At 47.9% G+C, this 22364-nt stretch overlaps 1 protein-coding gene across 3 annotated transcripts in view; it reads right to left on the bottom strand.

Moving 5' to 3' along the window:
- The window catches only part of LOC134345272 (estrogen receptor beta-like), a 139088-nt gene that overhangs the window by 64418 nt on the left and 52306 nt on the right, over positions 1–22364 (bottom strand). For all 3 annotated transcript variants that reach the window (XM_063045699.1, XM_063045691.1, XM_063045682.1), the window contains exons 5-6: positions 13519–13818; positions 12165–12303 (exon numbers count right to left, since the gene is read on the bottom strand). In XM_063045699.1, coding sequence (XP_062901769.1) covers positions 12165–12303; positions 13519–13818 — 439 coding nt within the window. The remainder of the gene's footprint in view (positions 1–12164; positions 12304–13518; positions 13819–22364) is intronic.

The following is a 22364-nucleotide window of genomic DNA, read 5'->3' as shown; positions in this document are numbered from 1 at the left end:
ACAGGTGGTGAGGTGTACAGGTGGTGAGGTGTACAGGTGGTGAGGTGTACAGGTGGTGAGGTGTACAGGTGGTGTAGTGTACAAGTGAGGTGTACAAGTGGTGATGAGGTGTACAGATGATGATGAGGTGTACAGATGATGATGAGGTGTACAGTTTGTGATGAGGTGTACAGATGGTGATGAGGTGGTGTACAGATGATGCTGAGGTGTACAGATGATGATGAGGTGTAGAGATGGTGATGACGAGGTGTAGAGATGGTGACGACGAGGTGTACAAATGGTGATGACGAGGTGTACAGATGGTGATGAAGTGTACAGATGGTGATGAGGAGGTGTACAGATGGTGATGAGGGGGTGTACAGATGGTGATGAGGAAGTGTACAGATGATGCAGAGGGGGTGTACAGATGGTGATGTGGTGGTGTACAAATGGTGATGAGGAGGTGTACATGTGGAGATGAGGGGGTGTACGGATGGTGATGATGAGATGTACAGGTGATGATGAAGGGGTGTACAGATGGTGATGAGGAAGTGTACAGATGGTGATGAGGGGGTGTACAGATGGTGATGAGGAAGTGTACAGATGGTGATGAAGGGGTGTACAGATGGTGATGAAGGGGTGTACAGATGGTGATGAGGAGGTGTACAGGTGGTGATGAGGAGGTGTACAGATGGCGAGGAGGTGTACATGTGGTGAGGGGGTGTACGGATGGTGATGATGAGATGTACAGGTGGTGATGAGGGGGTGTACAGATGGTGATGAGGAAGTGTACAGATGGTGATGAGGTGTACAGATGGTGATGAGGAAGTGTACAGATGGTGATGAAGGGGTGTACAGATGGTGATGAAGGGGTGTACAGATGGTGATGAGGAGGTGTACAGGTGGTGATGAGGAGGTGTACAGGTGGTGATGAGGAGGAGTACAGATGGCGAGGAGGTGTACATGTGGTGATGAGGGGGTGTACGGATGGTGATGATGAGATGTACAGGTGATGATGAAGGGGTGTACAGATGGTGATGAGGAAGTGTACAGATGGTGATGAGGGGGTGTACAGATGGTGATGAGGAAGTGTACAGATGGTGATGAAGGGGTGTACAGATGGTGATGAAGGGGTGTACAGATGGTGATGAGGAGGTGTACAGGTTGTGATGAGGAGGTGTACAGATGGCGAGGAGGTGTACATGTGGTGATGAGGGGGTGTACAGATGGTGGTGAGGGGGTGTACAGATGGTGATGATGAGGTGTACAGATGGTGATGATGAGGTGTACAGGTGGTGATGAGGTGTACAGATGGTGATGAGGTGTAAAGGTGGTGATGTGTACAGATGGTGATGAGGTGTAAAGGTGGTGATGAGGTGTACAGATGATGAGGTGTACAGATGGTGATGAGGTGGTGTACAGATGGTGATGAGGTGGTGTACAGATGGTGAGGATGTCTACAGGTGATGATGAGGTGTACAGGTGGTGAGGAGGTCCACAGGTGAAGATGAGGTGTACAGGTGGTGATGAGGTGTACAGTGCTGATGAAGAGGTTTACAGATGGTGATGAGTTTTACAGATGATGAGGTGTACAGATGATGATGAGGTGTATAGATGGTGATGATGAGGTGTACAGATAATGATGAGGTGTAGAGATGGTGATGGCGAGGTGTACAGATGATCATCAGGAGGTGTACTGATGGTGATGATGAGGTGTACTGATGGTGATGTTGAGCTATACAGATGGTGATGAGGTGTACAGGTGGTGCTGAGGTGTACACTTGGTGGTGATGAGGTGTACAGGTGATGATGTGTACAGGTGGTCATGAGGTGTACAGATGGTGATGAGGTGTACAGATGGTGATGAGGTGTACAGATGGTGATGAGGTGTACAGGTGGTGTACAGGTGATGATGAGGTGTACAGGTGGTGATGAGGTGGTGTACAGATGATGAGGTGGTGTACAGATGGTGATGAGTTGTACAGATGGTGACAATGAGGTGTACAGGTGGTGACGAGATGGTGTACAGGTGCTGATGAGGTGTACAGATGATGACGATGAGTTGTACATATGATGATGAGGTGTAGAGATGATGATGAGGTGTACAGATGGTGATGAGGTGTACAGATGGTGATGAGGTGTACAGATGATGATGAGGTGTACAGATAGTGATGAGGTGTACAGATGGTGATGATGAGGTGTACAAATGGTGATGATGAGGTGTACAGATGGTGATGAGGTGTACAGGTGATGATGAGGTGTACAGATGATGAGGTGTACAGGTGGTGATGAGGTGTACAGGTGGTGATGAGGTGTACAGATGATGATGAGGTGGTGTACAGATGGTGATGAGGTGTACAGATGCTGATGAGGTGTACAGATGCTGATGAGGAGATGTACAGATGGTAATGATGAGGTGTACAGATAGTAATGATGAGGTGTGCAAATGAGGATGATGAGGTGTACAGATGGTGATGGGAGGTGTGCAGATGGTGATGAAGGGGTGTACAGATGGTGATGAGGAGGTGTACAGATAGTAATGATGAGGTGCGCAAATTGTAATGATGAGGTGTACAGATGGTGCTGAGGGGGTGTACAGATGGTGATGAGGTGGTGTACAGGTGGTGATGAGGAGGTGTACATGTGGTGATGAGGAGGTGTACAGATGGTGATGAGGAAGCGTACAGATGGTGATGAGGTGGTGTACATGTGGTTATGAGGTGGTATACATGTGGTGATGAGGAGGTGTACAGATGGTGATGAGGGGGTGTACAAATGGTGATGAGGAAGTGTACAGATGGTGATGAGGAAGTGTACAGATGGTGCTGAGGGGGTGTACAGATGGTGATGAGGTGGTGTACAGGTGGTGATGAGGAAGTGTACAGATGGTGATGAGGAAGTGTACAGATGGTGATGAGGGGGTGTACAGATGGTGATGAGGAAGTGTACAGATGGTGATGAGCTGGTGTACAGGTGGTGATGTGGAGGTGTACATGTGGTGATGAGGGGGTGTACGGATGATGATGATGAGGTGTACAGGGCGTGATGAAGGGGTGTACAGATGGTGGTGAGGAAGTGTACAGATGGTGATGAGGGGGTGTACAGATGGTGATGAGGAAGTGTACAGATGGTGATGAAAGGGTGTACAGATGGTGATGAAAGGGTGTACAGGTGGTGAGGTTTACAGGTAGTGAGGTGTACAGGTGGTGAGGTGTAAAGTGGTGAGGTGTACAGGTGGTGTAGTGTACAGGTGGTGAGGTGTACAGGTGGTGAGGTGTACAGGTGGTGAGGTGTACAGGTGGTGAGGTGTACAGGTGGTGAGGTGTACAGGTGGTGAGGTGTACAGGTGGTGAGGTGTACAGGTGGTGAGGTGTACAGGTGGTGAGGTGTACAGGTGGTGAGGTGTACAGGTGGTGAGGTGTACAGATGGTGATGAGGTGTACAGATGGTGATGATGAGGTGTACAGATGATGGTGATGAGGTGTACAGATGGTGATGAGGTGTACAGGTGGTGATGAGGTGTACAGGTGGTGATGAGGTGTACAGTTTGTGATGAGGTGTACAGATGGTGATGAGGTGGTGTACAGATGGTGCTGAGGTGTACAGATGATGATGAGGTGTAGAGATGGTGACGACGAGGTGTAGAGATGGTGACGACGAGGTGTACAGATGGTGACGATGAGGTGTACAGATGGTTACGGTGTACAGATGGTGATGAGTTGTACAGATGGTGACAATGAGGTGTACAGGTGGTGACGAGATGGTGTACAGGTGGTGATGAGGTGTACAGATGATGATGAGGTGTACAGTTTGTGATGAGGTGTACAGATGGTGATGAGGTGGTGTACAGATGGTGCTGAGGTGTACAGATGATGATGAGGTGTAGAGATGGTGACGACGAGGTGTAGAGATGGTGACGACGAGGTGTACAGATGGTGACGATGAGGTGTACAGATGGTTACGAGGTGTACAGATGCTGATGAGGTGTACAGATGGTGATGAGGAGGTGTACAGATGGTGCTGAGGTGTACAGATGATGATGAGGTGTAGAGATGGTGACGACGAGGTGTAGAGATGGTGACGACGAGGTGTACAGATGGTGACGATGAGGTGTACAGATGGTTACGAGGTGTACAGATGCTGATGAGGTGTACAGATGGTGATGAGGTGTACAGGTGGTGATGAGGTGTACAGGTGGTGATGAGGTGTACAGATGATGATGAGGTGTACAGTTTGTGATGAGGTGTACAGATGGTGATGAGGTGGTGTACAGATGGTGCTGAGGTGTACAGATGATGATGAGGTGTAGAGATGGTGACGACGAGGTGTAGAGATGGTGACGACGAGGTGTACAGATGGTGACGATGAGGTGTACAGATGGTTACGAGGTGTACAGATGCTGATGAGGTGTACAGGTGGTGAGGTGTACAGGTAGTGAGGTGTACAGGTGGTGAGGTGTACAGGTGGTGAGGTGTACAGGTGGTGAGGTGTACAGGTAGTGAGGTGTACAGGTGGTGAGGTGTACAGGTGTTGAGGTTTACAGGTAGTGAGGTGTACAGGTGGTGATGAGGTGGTGTACATGTGGTGATGAGGAGGTGTACAGATGGTGATGAGGTGTCCAGATGATGAGGAGGTGTACAGGTGGTGATGAGGAGGTGTATAGATGTTGATGAGGAGGTGTACAGGTGGTGATGAGGTGTACAGGTGGTGAGGTGTACAAGTGGTGAGGTGTACAGGTGGTGATGTGTACAAGTGGTGAGGTGTACAGGCGGTGATGTGTACAGGTGATGAGGTGTACAGGTGGTGAGGTGTACAAGTGGTGAGGTGTACAGGTGGTGAGGTGTACAAGTGGTGAGGTGTACAGGTGGTGAGGTGTACAGGTGGTGAGGTGTACAGGTGGTGAGGTGTACAAGTGGTGAGGTGTACAGGTGGTGAGGTGTACAGGTGGTGAGGTGTACAAGTGGTGAGGTGTACAGGTGGTGATGAGGTGTACAGATGATGATGAGGTGTACAGGCGGTGATGAGGTGTACAAGTGATGAGGTGTACAAGTGGTGAGGTGTACAGGTGGTGAGGTGTACAGGTGGTGAGGTGTACAGGTGGTGAGGTGTACAGGTGGTGAGGTGTACAGGTGGTGAGGTGTACAGGTGGTGAGGTGTACAAGTGGTGAGGTGTACAGGTGGTGAGGTGTACAGGTAGTGAGGTGTACAAGTAGTGAGGTGTACAGGTGGTGAGGTGTACAGGTAGTGTAGTGTACAGGTGGTGAGGTGTACAGGTAGTGAGGTGTACAGGTGGTGAGGTGTACAGGTGGTGAGGTGTACAGGTGGTGAGGTGTACAGGTGGTGAGGTGTACAGGTGGTGAGGTGTACAGGTGGTGAGGTGTACAGGTGGTGAGGTGTACAGGTGGTGAGGTGTACAGGTGGTGAGGTGTACAGGTGGTGAGGTGTACAGGTGGTGAGGTGTACAGGTAGTGAGGTGTACAGGTGGTGAGGTGTACAGGTGGTGAGGTGTACAGGTGGTGAGGTGTAAAGGTGGTGTAGTGTACAAGTAGTGAGGTGTACAGGTGGTGAGGTGTACAGGTGTTGAGGTTTACAGGTAGTGAGGTGTACAGGTGGTGAGGTGTAAAGGTGGTGATGAGGTGTACAGATGGTGATGAGGTGTACAGGTGGTGATGAGGTGTACAGATGATGAGGTGTACAGATGGTGATGAGGTGGTGTACAGATGATGATGAGGTGTACAGATGGTGATGAAGTGTACAGATGCTGATGAGGAGATGTACAGATGGTAATGATGAGGTGTACAGATGGTGGTGAGGGGGTGTACAGATGGTGATGATGAGGTGTACAGGTGGTGATGAGGTGTACAGATGGTGATGAGGTGTAAAGGCGGTGATGTGTACAGATGGTGATGAGGTGTAAAGGTGGTGATGAGGTGTACAGATGATGAGGTGTACAGATGGTGATGAGGTGGTGTACAGATGGTGATGAGGTGGTGTACAGATGATGATGAGGTGTACAGATGGTGATGAAGTTTACAGATGCTGATGAGGAGATGTACAGATGGTAATGATGAGGTGTACAGATAGTAATGATGAGGTGTGCAAATGGTGATGGGAGGTGTGCAGATGGTGATGAAGGGGTGTACAGATGGTAATGTGTGTACAGATAGTAATGATGAGGTGTGCAAATTGTCATGATGAGGTGTACAGATGGTGAGGAGGTCTACAGGTGATGATGAGGTGTACAGGTGGTGAGGAGGTCCACAGGTGATGATGAGGTGTACAGGTGGTGATGAGGTGTACAGTGCTGATGAAGAGGTTTACAGATGGTGATGAGTTTTACAGATGATGAGGTGTACAGATGATGATGAGGTGTATAGGTGGTGATGTGTACAGGTAGGTGAGGTGTACAGGTGGTGAGGTGTACAGGTGGTGTAGTGTACAGGTGGTGAGGTGTACAGGTAGTGTAGTGTACAGGTGGTGAGGTGTACAGGTGGTGAGGTGTACAGGTGTTGACGTTTACAGGTAGTGAGATGTACAGGTGGTGAGGTTTACAAGTGGTGAGGTGTACAGGTGGTGATGTGTACAGGTGGTGAGATGTACAGGTGGTGAGGTGTACAGGTGGTGACGAGGTGTAGAGATGATGAGGTGTACAGGTGGTGACGAGGTGTACAGATGGTGATGAGGTGTACAGATGGTGATGAGGTGGTGTACAGGTGATGATGAGGTGTACAGGTGGTGATGAGGTGTACAGGTGGTGATGAGGTGTACAGATGATGAGGTGGTGTACAGATGATGAGGTGGTGTACAGATGGTGATGAGTTGTACAGATGGTGACAATGAGGTGTACAGGTGGTGACGAGATGGTGTACCGGTGCTGATGAGGTGTACAGATGATGACGATGAGGTGTACATATGATGATGAGCTGTAGAGATGATGATGAGGTGTACAGATGGTGATGAGGTGTACAGATGATGATGAGGTGTAAAGATGATGATGAGGTGTACAGATAGTGATGAGGTGTACAGATGGTGATGAGGTGTACAGATGGTGATGAGGTGTACAGATGGTGATGATGAGGTGTACAGATGGTGATGAGGTGTACAGGTGATGATGAGGTGTACAGATGATGAGGTGTACAGGTGGTGATGTGTACAGGTGGTGATGAGGTGTACAGATGTTGATGAGGTGGTGTACAGATGGTGATGAGGTGTACAGATGCTGATGAGGTGTACAGATGGTGATGATGAGGTGTACAGATGGTAATGATGAGGTGTACAGATAGTAATGATGAGGTGTACAAGTGGTGAGGTGTACAAGTGGTGAGGTGTACAGGTGGTGAGGTGTACAGGTGTTGAGGTGTACAAGTGGTGAGGTGTACAGGTGGTGAGGTGTACAGGTAGTGAGGTGTACAGGTGGTGAGGTGTACAGGTGGTGAGGTGTACAGGTGGTGAGGTGTACAGATGGTGATGAGGTGGTGTACAGGTGGTGATGCGGAGGTGTACATGTGGTGATGAGGGGGTGTACAGATGGTGATGAGGAAGCGTACAGATGGTGATGAGGTGGTGTACATGTGGTGATGTACAGGTGGTGATGTGTACAGGTGGTGAGGTGTACAGGTGGTGAGGTGTACAGGTGGTGTAGTGTACAAGTGGTGAGGTGTACAGGTGGTGAGGTGTACAGGTGGTGAGGTGTACAGGTGGTGAGGTGTACAGGTGGTGAGGTGTACAGGTGGTGAGGTGTACAGGTAGTGAGGTGTACAGGTGGTGAGGTGTACAGGTAGTGAGGTGTACAGGTGGTGAGGTGTACAGGTGGTGAGGTGTACAGTGGTGAGGTGTACAGGTGTACAGGTGGTGAGGTGTACAGGTGGTGAGGTGTACAGGTGGTGAGGTGTACAGGTGGTGAGGTGTACAGGTGGTGAGGTGTACAGGTGGTGAGGTGTACAGGTGGTGAGGTGTACAGGTGGTGAGGTGTACAGGTGGTGAGGTGTACAGGTGGTGAGGTGTACAGGTGGTGAGGTGTACAGGTGGTGAGGTGTACAGGTGGTGAGGTGTACAGGTGGTGATGTGTACAGGTGGTGAGGTGTACAGGTGGTGAGGTGTACAGGTGGTGAGGTGTACAAGGTGGTTGAGGTGTACAGGTGGTGAGGTGTACAGGTGGTGTAGTGTACAGGTGGTGTAGTGTACAGGTGGTGAGGTGTACAGGTGGTGATGTGTACAGATGGTGATGAGGTGTAAAGGTGGTGATGAGGTGTACAAATGATGAGGTGTACAGATGGTGATGAGGTGGTGTACAGATGATGATGAGGTGTACAGATGGTGATGAAGTGTACAGGTGGTGATGAGGTGTACAGGTGGTGATGAAGTGTACAGGCTGTGATGATGAGGTGTACAGATGGTGTGAGGTGTACAGATGGTGTGAGGTGTACAGATGGTGATGATGAGGTGTACAGATGGTAATGATGAGGTGTACAGATAGTAATGGTGAGGTGTACAAATGGTGAGGTGTACAGGTGGTGATGGTGTACAGGTGGTGAGGTGTAGGTGTACAAGTGGTGAGGTGTACAGGTGGTGAGGTGTACAGGTAGGTGAGGTGTACAGGTGGTGAGGTGTACAGGTAGTGAGGTGTACAGGTGGTGAGGTGTACAGGTAGGTGAGGTGTACAGGTGGTGAGGTGTACAGGTGGTGAGGTGTACAAGTGGTGAGGTGTACAGGTGGTGAGGTGTACAGGTGGTGAGGTGTACAGGTGGTGAGGTGTACAGGTGGTGAGGTGTACAGGTGGTGTAGGTGTACAGATCGTGATGAGTTGTACAGATGGTGATGAGGTGTACAGATGATGATGAGGTGTACAGGTGGTGATGAGGTGTACAGATGGTGATGAGGTGTACAGGTGGTGATGAGGTGTACAGATGATGAGGTGTACAGGTGGTGAGGTGTACAGGTGGTGAGGTGTACAGGTGGTGAGGTGTACAAGTGGTGAGGTGTACAGGTGGTGATGTGTACAGGTGGTGAGGTGTACAAGTGGTGAGGTGTACAGGTGGTGAGGTGTACAGGTGGTGAGGTGTACAAGTGGTGAGGTGTACAGGTGGTGAGGTGTACAGGTGGTGAGGTGTACAGGTAGTGAGGTGTACAGGTGGTGAGGTGTACAAGTGGTGAGGTGTACAGGTGGTGAGGTGTACAGGTAGTGAGGTGTACAGGTGGTGAGGTGTACAGGTGGTGAGGTGTACAGGTGGTGAGGTGTACAGGTGGTGGTGAGGGGGTGTACAGATGGTGATGATGAGGTGTACAGGTGGTCATGAGGTGTTCAGATGATGATGAGGTGTACAGATGGTGATGAGGTGTACAGATGGTGACGAGGTGTAGAGATGATGACGAGATGTAGAGATGATGACGAGGTGTACAGATGATGACGAGGTGTACAGATGATGACGAGGTGTACAGATGGTGACGAGATGTACAGATGGTGACGAGATGTACAGATGGTGATGAAGTGTACAGATGGTGATGAAGTGTACAGGTGGTGATGAGGTGTACAGGTGGTGATGAGGTGTTCAGATGATGATGAGGTGTACAGATGGTGACGAGGTGTAGAGATGATGACGAGGTGTAGAGATGATGACGAGGTGTACAGATGGTGACGAGGTGTACAGATGATGACGAGGTGTACAGATGATGACGAGGTGTACAGATGGTGACGAGATGTACAGATGGTGACGAGATGTACAGATGGTGATGAAGTGTACAGATGGTGATGAAGTGTACAGGTGGTGATGAGGTGTACAGGTGGTGATGAGGTGTTCAGATGATGATGAGGTGTACAGATGGTGACGAGGTGTAGAGATGATGACGAGGTGTAGAGATGATGACGAGGTGTACAGATGGTGATGAGGTGTACAGATGGTGATGAGGTGTACAGATGGTGATGAGTTGTACAGATGGTGAAGATGAGGTGTACAGGTGGTGATGAGGTGGTGTACAGATGATGATGAGGTGTACAGATGACGATGAGGTGTACAGGTGGTGATGAGGTGTACAGATGATGATGAGGTGTACAGGTGGTGATGAGGTATACAGCTGGTGATGAGGTGTACAGCTGGTGATGAGGTGTACAGATGGTGAGGTGTACAGGTAGTGTAGTGTACAGGTGGTGTAGGTGTACAGGTGGTGAGGTGTACAGGTGGTGAGGTGTACAGGTGGTGAGGTGTACAGGTGGTGAGGTGTACAGGTGGTGAGGTGTACAGATAGTAATGCTGAGGTGTGCAAATGGTGATGGGAGGTGTGCAGATGGTGACGAAGGGGTGTACAGATGGTAATGAGGAGGTGTACAGGTAATGATGAGGTGTGCAAATTGTGATGATGAGGTGTACAGATGGTGATGAGGAGGTGTACAGATGGCGAGCAGGTGTACATGTGGTGATGAGGGGGTGTACAGATGGTGATGATGAGGTGTACAGGTGGTGATGATGAGGTGTACAGGTGGTGATGAGGTGTACAGATGGTGATGAGGTGTACAGGTGGTGATGAGGTGTACAGTGCTGATGAGGTGTACAGGGCCTGATGAAGAGGTGTACAGATGGTGATGAGTTGTACAGATGGTGATGAGGTGTACAGATGATGATGAGGTGTATAGATGGTGATGACGAGATGTACAGGTGGTGAGGTGTACAAGTGGTGAGGTGTACAGGTGGTGAGGTGTACAGGTGGTGAGGTGTACAGGTGGTGAGGTGTACAGGTAGTGATGTGTACAGGTGATGAGGTGTACAGGTGGTGAGGTGAGGTGGTGTAGTGTACAAGTGATGAGGTGTACAGGTGATGATGTGTACAGGTGATGATGTGTACAGGTGATGATGTGTACAGGTGGTCATGAGGTGTTCAGATGATGATGAGGTGTACAGATGGTGATGAGGTGTACAGATGATGACGAGGTGTACAGATGATGACGAGGTGTAGAGATGATGACGAGGTGTAGAGATGATGACGAGGTTTACAGATGGTGATGAGGTGTACAGATGGTGATGAGGTGGTGTACAGGTGATGATGAGGTGTACAGGTGACGATGAGGTGTACAGGTGGTGATGAGGTGTACAGATGATGAAGTGGTGTACAGATGGTGATGAGTTGTACAGATGGTGACAATGAGGTGTACAGGTGGTGACGAGGTGGTGTACAGATGATGATGAGGTGTACAGATGATGAGGTGTACAGGTGGTGATGAGGTGTACAGATGATGATGAGGTGTACAGATGATGAGGTGTACAGGTGGTGATGAGGTGTACAGATGATGAGGTGTACAGATGATGATGAGCTGTACAGGTGGCGATGAGGTGTACAGGTGGCGATGAGGTGTACAGATGATGATGAGGTGGTGTACAGATGGTGATGAGGTGTACAGATGGTGATGAGGTGTACAGATGGTGACGATGAGGTGTACAGGTGGTGATGAGGAGGTCCACAAAGGATGATGAAGTGTACAGGTGGTGATGAGGCATACAGGAGCAAGATGGATCGACAGTTTGAGTCGCGTCACAGCAGTAACCTTGCACACAATGTCACTACGACCAAGAATTGATTGTGGGCCCCGGGAAGGGGATATCAAGAGAATACACACCAATCCTCATTGAGGGATCTAAAGTGGGAAGGGTGAGCAGTTTCAATTTCCTGGCTGTCACCCTCTGAGAATCTATCCTGGGTCCAACATATTTATGCAATTACAAAGAAGGCATGACAGTGGCTATAGTTCATTAGGAGTCTGACGAGGCTCGTTATGTCACCATAGACTCATGCAAATTTCTACAGATGTACCATGGAGAACATTGTAATTGACTGCCTCACAGCCTGGTCTGGAGGGACCACTGCACAGGAGCAGGAAAAAGCTGGAGAGGTATGAGGGGTATAGATGGGGTAAGTGCAAGAAGGCTTTTTCACTAAGATTGGGTGGGACTACAACCAGAGGTCATAGGTTAGGGGTGAAAGGTGAAACATTTAAGGGAAACAGGCAAGATCGCTGTCTTAACTTGACAATCAGGGGAGCCACGTACACCAGTGAACTGTCCATAGAACATTACAGCCAGAGGGTTAGGGCTTGGAACATAAGTATGCAGGGAGGACCAGTTGTCCTCTCACTGGCCACATCTCCGAACGGGGTAGAGGGCCAGTGTCAGAGGTCGGAGCATACTGTACCCCCTCACCTGTCCAGGATGAGATCAGGAGCAAAGAAGAGCTTGCCAGGGTAGTCGATGGATCGCCACATAAGCCCCAGCATCAGAATCTCCAACCAGCAGCTCTCCAACAGCTGAACCTGGTCGTGTAAGTCCAGCTCCACGAAGCCTGCCGAGAGAAACACAACATGCACTGGGTGCACTGTGCAGGGTCCACATCTGCCTGCAACACCCAGAAACACATCGCCAGCAACTCACCCCATGCAGGAACTGCTCAGGAATCAGGCAGAAGGCTGGCAGGATTCAGCAGGTTGGGCAGCAACAATACAGGAAATGTTGGAGATAACTCACCCCGTCACACAGTCCAGGATCAAACACAGTCCCATCGCACACACCCAGGATCAAACACAGTCCCATCACACACACCTAGGATCAAACACAGTCCCATCACACACAGCTGGGGTTAAACACAGTCCCATCACACACACCCAGGATCAAACACAGTCCCATCACACACACCCGGGATCAAACACAGTCCCATCACACACAGCTGGGGTCAAACACAGTCCCATCACACACACCCAGGATCAAACACAGTCCCAACACACACACCCAGGATCAAACACAGTCCCATCACACACACCCAGGATCAAACACAGTCCCATTGCACACACCCAGGATCAAACACAGTCCCATCACACACAGCTGGGGTCAAACACAGTCCCATCACACACACCCAGGATCAAACACAGTCCCATCACACACAGCTGGGGTCAAACACAGTCCCATCACACACACCCAGGATCAAACACAGTCCCATCACACACACCTGGGGTCAAACACAGTCCCATCACACACTCCTGGGGTCAGATACAGAGTGAAACTCCCTCCACACTGTCCCATCACACTCTCAGGGTCAGACACAGAATAAAGCTCCCTCCACACTGTCCCATTGTACTCTCAGGGTCAGACACAGAGTGAAGCTCCCTCCACACTGTCCCATTGTACTCTCAGGGTCAGACACAGAGTGAAGCTCCCTCCACACTGTCCTATAACACACTCCCAGGGTCAGACACAGAGTGAAGCTCCCTCCACACTGTCCCATCACACACTCCCAGAGTCAGATACAGAGTGAAGCTCCCTCCACACTGTCCCATCACACACTCCCAGAGTCAGATACAGAGTGAAGCTCCCTCCACACTGTCCCATCACACACTCTCAGGGTCAGACACAGAGTGAAGCTCTCTCCATATTATTCCATCACACACTCCTGAGGTCAGCCACAGGGTGAAGCTCCCTCCACACTGTCCCATTAGACACTACTGGGGTCAGACACAGAGCAAAGTGCGCTATGCTGGTGGTGAAGATGGGCTGCCTGGGTTACCTGGGACTTTCTTGGCCCAGGCGATCATGTGCACAAGTTCGCGGTCAGCCAGGTTTGTCAGTGACATCATCATCGAGGCCTCGGTAAAGGGCTTGTTGGGGCGATTTAGTGAGTAGATATTGGGGGGCTCAGCCTCCAGGAGGGAGTTCAGCAGCTTCTCGGGGGCCAGCTGTCCTAGGCAGATCTCGCTGACCTGCACCCCCTCCACCGCCTTGTGTGTTTTGCTGCCCCCGTCCTGCTGCCCGCTGTCCAATCGAGGCTGTCGCGTCAGCCGGTAATTGCAGCGGTCTCTCCGTGTGTCTGTCAGTGTGGGAGGGGATGGGGGGAGGAGGAGAGAGGGGGGAGGGGGTGAGGGTGAGGGGGTGAGGGGGGAGCGGGTGAGGGGTGAGGGGGAGAGGGGACGGGGAGAAGGGAGAGCGGAGAGGGGAGGGGGAGAGGGGGTGGGGAATGGGGAGTGGGGAGTGGGCGTATGGGGCGAGAGGGGGAGTGGGGTTATGGAGTGAGAGGGTGACAGGATGAGAGGGGAGGTGGGAGGGGGAGAGGGGGAGAAGGAGAGGGGAGAGGGGGAGGGGAGAGGGGGAGGGGAGAGGGGGAGGGGAGAGGGGGAGGGGAGAGGGGAGAGGGGAGAGGGGAGAGGGGGAGAAACACAGAGTTAACAGCACAGCAGAACCAGCCCATATATCCCATAAGACATAGGAAGAGAAGTAGGCCATTTGGCTCATCATCTTCTCTGCCATGCCATCATGGCTGATTTATTATCCCTGTCAAACCTGTGTTCCTGCCTTCTCCCCGTAGCCTTTGACACCCTTACAGATCAAAAACCCATCAACCTTCCTTTTAAATACACCCAATGACTTGGCCTCTGCGGCTATCTGTGGCAACAAATCCCACAGGTTCACCATTTCTAACTAAAGAAATTCCTCCTCATCTCATCCCCATCTGACGGGACATTCTTCTGTTCTGAGGCTGTGGCCTCTGGTTCTAGACTTCCCCACTATAGGAAACATACTCTCCACATCCACTCTCTCTAAACCTTTCTATAGTCGGGAGGTTTCAATGAGATTCCCCCTCATTCTTCTAAACACCAGCGAGTACAGGCCCAGAGACATCAAATGCTTATCATGTGTTAACCCTTTCATCCCCAAGGGCATTCTTGTAAACCTCGTCTGGACCTCTCCAGGGCCAAAATTCCCTTTCAGGGACCTTCACATCCTCCGTAAGAGTGTGGGTCTCCACAGGAGAAGTTGTGGACAAAACTCTCAGGGATTCTGGATAAAGACTGACATGCTGGGTGGTGTCGCTTTTTAAAAACAGACCCCCTCTCCAGGTTATGTCCACCCATACATACTAAGGAGCTCGTATACATCCTGCCTAGAACATCGAAGAGTACAGCATAGTACAGGCCCTTCGGCCCACAATGTTGTACATGGATGTACTTACATAACATAATGTTCACTGGTACTTGGGGCCTCTAGGTTGGAATATCCTGAATCTTTCATTGTGACAGTGCACAAGAACTCAGTAACTAAACATAGAATATAGTACAGTAGAGCACAGAGCAGGCCCTTCAGCCCACTGAGTTGTGCCGACCCTCTAACCTACTCTAAGATCAATCCAACCCTTCTGTTATGTTTCGTAACTCCATAAACTAGTCGAAAGAAAGACACGAGAGCTCAGAGATAACTCGTGTATGCTTTATTTTTACTTTAATGAGGCACTTATGATGTGGTGGCATATTGACGTATTCTTAAACATAACCTGAAATTAATTAAACAAAGAATGCTTAAATCAAACAATACATTTACAATATTACTCAAATATTAAAAACACAACTCTCCTCTCTGCCTGGCTATAAACTCCAACTCAATATAGAATGCATCGCAGTTTATATACATATATTTTATACAGTATACTGTTTAATACAACTGGTATATAGACACCCACAGCAGAATAAATTTTTAATTGTCCCATTCAGACCTAAAGATTTAATCACTGCTGAAGGTTTCTTACTCTTGTGGGAGAGCAGATCACTCTGCTTTGTAGGTAAGACCTGTGGCTGTGAAATACTAGACACTAGAATACTACAGCACAGTACAGGCCCTTCCGCCCTCAATGTTGTGCCGACCCATATATTCCTTTTAAAAAAAAGTACTAAACCTACACTACCCTGTAATCCTCTATTTTTCTTTCATCCATGTGCCTGTCCGAGAGGCTCTTAAATACCCCTAATGTTTTAGCCTCCACCTCCATCCCTGGCAAGTCATTCCAGGCACCCACAACCCTCTGTGTAAAAAACTTACCCCTGATGTCTCCCCTAAACTTCCCTCCATTAACTTTGTACATATGCCCTCCGGTCTTTGCTATTCGTGCCCTGGGAAACAGGTACTGGCTATCCACCCTATCTATGCCTCTCATAATCTCAGGTTCAGGGGCCTCCTCTGTGGTGGTGTAGGAGTTGATTCTGGGTCTACAGTAAGTGGTTCTGACAGCTTTCTTCTGGATGTGTTGACACCCCAAATAGTGCATGGCAAGCTGTTCGATCTGATCTACTCCAGGCCACCAGACAAAGCTTCGAGCCAACACTTTCATCTCGACCACACCTAGATGACCGGCACGTAGCTCCCCCAACACTTCAGCTCTCAGTTTGCACGGTAGAACAACTCTCAAACCCCACATAAGGCAACCTCTGTCAGGGGCAAGTTCATCCCGGTGCTGTAAAAATGAGGGATGGGAGTTTCTGCTGCCCATTTCAGTCATTTTGGATGGCCATGTAGACCCCAGGCTGTGTGGGGTCTTTTCTGGTTTCCCTTTGGAAAATCCCTGTTATAATAGGGAGTCTTTTGATTTGTGTTCTGAAGAATATGTCAAGAGGCGTGTCCTCTTATATAAATTTTCAGGTATTTCCTTTTCCAAGGGTAAATGGGATATTCCATGATTAGTCATCCTCTTGAATTCAATCTTGTAATTGTGCCCTCCAAGAAACAGAGCCCATCTCTGCATTCCTGCAGTTAGCGGAACACCCATCTGAGGATTGAAAATGGACACCCATCTGTGGATTTAAAATGTGGATGATCAGTAATGAGGGTAAACTCTTCCCCCATACAAGTATTGATTGAAATGTTCTACACTTCAAATAGGACTCAAGGCCTGTCTGTTGATCTGTAAGTAATTTTTCTCTGCAGCGGTAAAGGAACAAGATGCAAAGACTATGGGACATTCACTTCCATCACTCATAATATGTGACATGACTACACCCAGACCATAAGGCTCACTGGATGATGTGGATCATAATGTGTGAGTACAACCTCTGACATCACCATTTCCTTTGCCTTTTGGAAGGCCACCTCATACTGCTTTGTCCATTGCCATTTCTTCCCAATCTGTAGTAATCAGTTCAAGAGGTGCAGTATACAGTAGCCAGGTTTGGCAGGAGCAAGTGATAAATCCTAAAAAAGGATGGCAACTGTGACATGTCCTTTGGCATCACTGCTTGAATTTCCTCAGCACACTCGTGTAATCCTTGTGCATCAATAGTGTGACCACAGTAAGTGATGCTTGGCTTAAAGAATTCATACTTGTTGCGTTGTGCTCTGAGCCCATAACCTTCTCAACTTTTTAACACTGTTTTGAGATTTTGGAGATGTTCCTTGTCATGCAGTTACAATGAAGTCATCCAGGTTACACTGAGTGCCTGGGCAGCCTTGTAGCGCCAGCCTATAGCTTTTCGACAGAGTGCAGGTGCAGATGCCACTCCAAAAATAAGCCTTTCACAGAATTAAAGCACCTTGTGAGAGCTAACAGTGAGAAACACTTTGGACTCCTCTTCCATCTCCATCTGTAGGTTGACCTCAGCTGTCCACTTTGCTGAAGTGTTTCCCTCCAGGAAGGTTTGCAAAGATATCCTCTATCCTGGGCAGAGGGTATTGAGCCACTTACAATACTGGGTTGATGGTAACTTCAAAATCACAACAGATCCTGACTGACCCATTCTTCTTGGCTACTGGAGCACAGGTGTAACCCACAGACTCCATTCAGCCTTGGAAAGAATTCCTTCAGCCTCCATGTGATCTAACTCACTGGCTCCTTTATCACAGATGGTATATGGAACCAGATGGGCTTTGCAAAACTTGGGTGTGGTATTTTCAGTTAACACTATTTTATCCTTGATATGCTTGAGTTTTCTAATGCCATTCTTGAACACCGCTGTGGCATCACCCAGTACCCTGCTCAATCCGCTTTCAGTTGACTCTATTGCAAGGGAGGTGGCATATAGATGATGGATGGATCTCCAATCAAGATATAGTTTTGTCAGCCACTCATGGCCCCACAATGCTGGTCTTCCTGTTTTTACAACCTACAAGCCCAACGGGAGTTGTTAATTGTTTCATAGTTACAAATAACATTCCCACTGGAGTTATCTTTTCTCCAGTATAAATTCAAGTTTAATTGTCATTCAACTATACATGAATACAGCCAAACGAAACCGCGTTATTCCGGGGCCAAGGCGCAAAACATAGTACCAACAATCACACACAGCACAAGGCACATATGGCACATACAGGATAGCAGGCACTTACAAGATATCAATAAAATACAGCCACACAAAAAATATACCCAAGACCCTAAGTCTACGAACGTTGCAGCAGTCTGCAGTCAACTACAATACAGTTTGTCTTCTGCCGAGCAAACACAGGGGGGCAGCACCGACTCCTGCTTGGATGCTGAGCCACGCCGCCTACAGTGAAGTGCACCAATCCAATGCCTTTCACTTGAGCAGGTGACATCGCAGCTTGAGACCTGGTCCTCACTACAAGTGAGGCCATGCTGCTCCCCTGCAGTCTGCTCCTACCATCTGCCAGTAAATCAGTGAATCAGACTTGCAGCATTCCACATTAACAACGTCCAACAGGTTCATGTGATCACAAGAAAAGTGACTAAGATGATTACTCACTGTTAGACTGCACACTTCCCTTGCACATCAACTCCTCTAAAGCCTCTCTGATGCAACAGCAACACGATCCGCGCCAAGTTCTTAGTTGGATATCTGCAGGCTTCAGCTCAGTATCTTCAAACTGTCATTCAAACTCATTTCAAGGACAACTGAATCAGCTGAGCCAGTGTCTAATTCCATTTTAATTATTTTGTCATTCACTTCTGGTGTAAGTCATATTGCTTGTCTATTGTTAGATTTCATATTGTAAATCTCAAGGCTAGCCAGTCCTGTGTCACTCTCACCATTATCAGATTTTTCTATCTTCCTTGTCAAGTCCATTTATTTTTATCCACACAACATTCTTGTTGTATGTATCCTATTTTACTGCATTTTCTGCAATGTTCACCTTTAAACCTACATTGGTCTTGTGTATGTGAACCCCTTCCATAACTGTAACACAATATATTCGGCCAGGCCGGTTTCTGTTTAAATGCTGCAATTTTGTTCACACTCACTTTAATTCCTGACTGCAACTCAATTGCATCTCTGTCTGCTGTTTCCCTTGATACAGCTATTTCAACTGCTCCTTTAAATGTGAGGTGTGCTTCAGTTGGGAGTAATTTTTGAATGCTTCCTTGTAATATTCCATAAACCAAACAATCTCTCAGTGCATCATTAAGTTCACCACTGAACTGCCAATGCTCAGACAATCTCTTCAATTCAGCAACGTACGCTGAAATGAACTCCCTTTCCTTTTGATTCCTTTTATGAGGCCTATAGCGTTCTGCAATCAGCAATAGTTTCAAATCTAAATGTTCTCGCATTACTTTCATGACATCAGCAAAGCTCATTTTGGCTGGTTTGGTTGGAACAGATAAACCTCTAAGCAAACTGTATGCTTTTCAACCTATTACACTCCACAAAACTGGCACTCACTTTGCACTGGCTATTTCATTTGCTTTAAAATACTGCTCTATTTGCACAGCAAACATCCTTCAGTTATCTTTTGTGCAATCGAGTGCATCTTTCCAATATAACCAGCCATTTTTGCTTATTTATTTATTTTTAATCACCCAGTACTCACTATTTATGAATCCATGAATTTCATCCATTTTCTGCCTTTTTTAAATGACCATCTCTCACCTCTTGCGAAGAATATTTGCTGTTCCGAAGAAAAAAACTTCCTGCGATTTTTAAAAACTCAATCATTTCACTGAGCTTCCACTGGTAAGTAATCATCTCAGGTTTGCTTTTACACTTACTCGTCATTACTTTTACGTTTTGTAACTCCATAAATTAATTTAAAAAACGACATGGGAGCCCAGAGTAATTAGTGTATGCTTTTTCTTACTTTAGTGAGGTGTGCACAAATGACATGGTGGTATAAAGACGTACATCATTCACATACTTTTACATACAACCCGTAATGATTTATGTAAATAAGCACACAATATATTTCCAATATTCCTCAAATATTGCTGAAATATTAAACAAACACCATCTTCCCTCCCACATAGTCCTCCATTTTTGAACAGTACCGTAAACAGCCTCCTGCTCACACTGTTGACTCTTGACAGCACTGCCAGATCCAGCTCAAACCACATCATCAAATTCACCGATGATAGAACAGTTGTTGGCCCTCATCAACAACAATGATGAGTCAGCGTACAGAGAGAAGATAAAGAGGCTTGTCAAATGGTGTGAAAACAACATGCATCTCAATGTGGACAAGACAAAAAGAGGCGATTGTGGGCTTCAGGAAGGCACAGTCTGACCACTCTCCGTTGCACATCAAAGTTCCTTGGTGGGCACAAAAAGGACAATCTAACCTGGACCCACAACGCCTCACTAGTCAAGAAGGCACAGCAGCATTTACACTTTCTGAGGACCTTGAGGAGTGTAAGGCTCCCCGTCCCCATTCTAACAACTTTGTACAGGAACACAATTGAGAGTGTCCCGTCTGTCTGCATCATCGTGTGGTATGGAAGCTGAAGGCATTGGACTGCAAGACCCCTACAGAGGACAGTAAAAACTGCTGACAGGATCACCAGTGTCTCCCCCATTTGTAACATTTACTGGATGCATTATATATGAAGGGCCCAAACCATTGTTGAGGGTCCCTACCCCCATCCCATAATCTCTTTAACCCACTACCAACGAGAAAGAGGTACAGGAGCATCAGGGCTAGGACTTGCCAAAGTGGGTAACAGCTTCTTCCACTGGCTATGAGACTAATGAATACCATGTCACCATCGAGGTTTCGTTACTAGGTCAGTAAGCTATTTCACTATTTACTGCCCTTTTTACTGTTTACCTTTGCTGTACACTGCATGCACTTTGATTTATATTTTATTAACTAATTTGTGGTAGTATTACTTGTTTTGTGGGTGCACTGGAGGAATGTTGTTTTATTTGGTTGTACATATGTACAGTCAGATGACAATAAACAGGAACTTGTATTATCCATGCACCGACCTAAGGGTCTCTTAAATGTCGCTAATGAACCTGCCCGCCACCAAGCCTGGCAGGGAACTTCATGCACCCACCTCTCTCTGTATCAAACACCTACCTCTGACAGTCCCCCTATACTTTCCTCTAATCACCCTGAAATTATGCCTCATCATATTAACTATTTCCGCCTTAGGAAAAAGGCCAGGCTCTCCACTTGACCTAAGCCACTCATCTTCTTGTACATCTCTATCAAATCACCTCTCACCCTCTTTCACTTGAACCAGTCTAAAAAAAAACAAAAATGGTCCCATGTAATCTCTCGGCAGTGCTCAGTCACCACTGTCTCTTGAGGACACAAGTGGCCGGTTTCACTGCGGGAGGTCATTTAAATGAGTTTCTTTGGAAACTGACAGGTAATCGCTTCGATTGATACTTGTGCAATGATGCTCTTAACTAATGTAACACCCAATGCTACCCTGATTTTTTCATTGTGACAGGGTGGGGGAATGCAATAACAAAATGGCACAGTATATTACAGGCCCTTCGGCCCTCCTTGTTGTGCTGAGCTTTTCACTTACTCCATGACAAATCGAACCCTTCCCTCCCATATAGCCTCCATTTTTCTATCACCCATGTGCCTATCCAAGAGTCTCTTAAATGTCCCTAATGTATCTACCTCCACACTCTAGTGCTTTCTCTGTGTAAAAAATCCTTCCTTTGACATCCCTCCTAGACTTCCCTCCAATCAGCTTAAAATTCTGGTACTCAGCAGCAATTTTAATTTGAGGACTGATTTCCTGAACCACCATACATAAAAATTGCTGGTGAATGCAGCAGGCATTCTGGGTCCTCTGCATTTCTCTATCAACACTGCCGTTGCCCCAGCTGCAAGGTACAGACAGAACACAGAACAGAACAGGAATAGGCCCATTCGTCCACCATATTGGAACTCAGCATGATTCAAATTTTACCTGTACATCTGCTTGCACATGGTCCATAACTTCCATTCCTTGCCTGTGCACATGTCTCCTGGCACAGGGTACAGTGCAACACAGATCAGTTGCAGATATGGGCAGATGGAGTTTAACCCAGATAAATGTGAGGATTTGCACCTCAGTAGGACAAGTGCAAGGAGACAGTGCACTGTTTAGGGCAAGATTCTTAACAGTGTTGCTGAGCAGAGAGATCTCGGGATCCAAGTTCACAGCTCCTTGAAAGTGGCTACACAGGTCGATAAGGCGGTTCGGAAGGGTTATGGAATGCTTGCTTTTATTGGTCAAGGCAGCAAGTTCAAAAGTCAAGAGGTGTTGTTACAATTTTATAAAACTTGATTTAGGCCACATTCTGGTTACCCCATTATAGGAAGGATATTGAGGATTTGGAGAGGGTGCAGAAGAGGTTTACAAGGTTGCTTCCTGGCTTAGAGGGATATGTGCTATCACCAGGGGCTGGATAAACTTGG

The sequence above is a fragment of the Mobula hypostoma genome, chromosome 1 (assembly GCF_963921235.1).
Source record: "Mobula hypostoma chromosome 1, sMobHyp1.1, whole genome shotgun sequence".
In the NCBI taxonomy this organism is placed as follows: Eukaryota; Metazoa; Chordata; class Chondrichthyes; order Myliobatiformes; family Myliobatidae; genus Mobula; species Mobula hypostoma.
The sequence above is the reverse complement of the archived record's forward strand: the minus strand, read 5'-3'. Positions and strand labels throughout refer to the sequence as shown.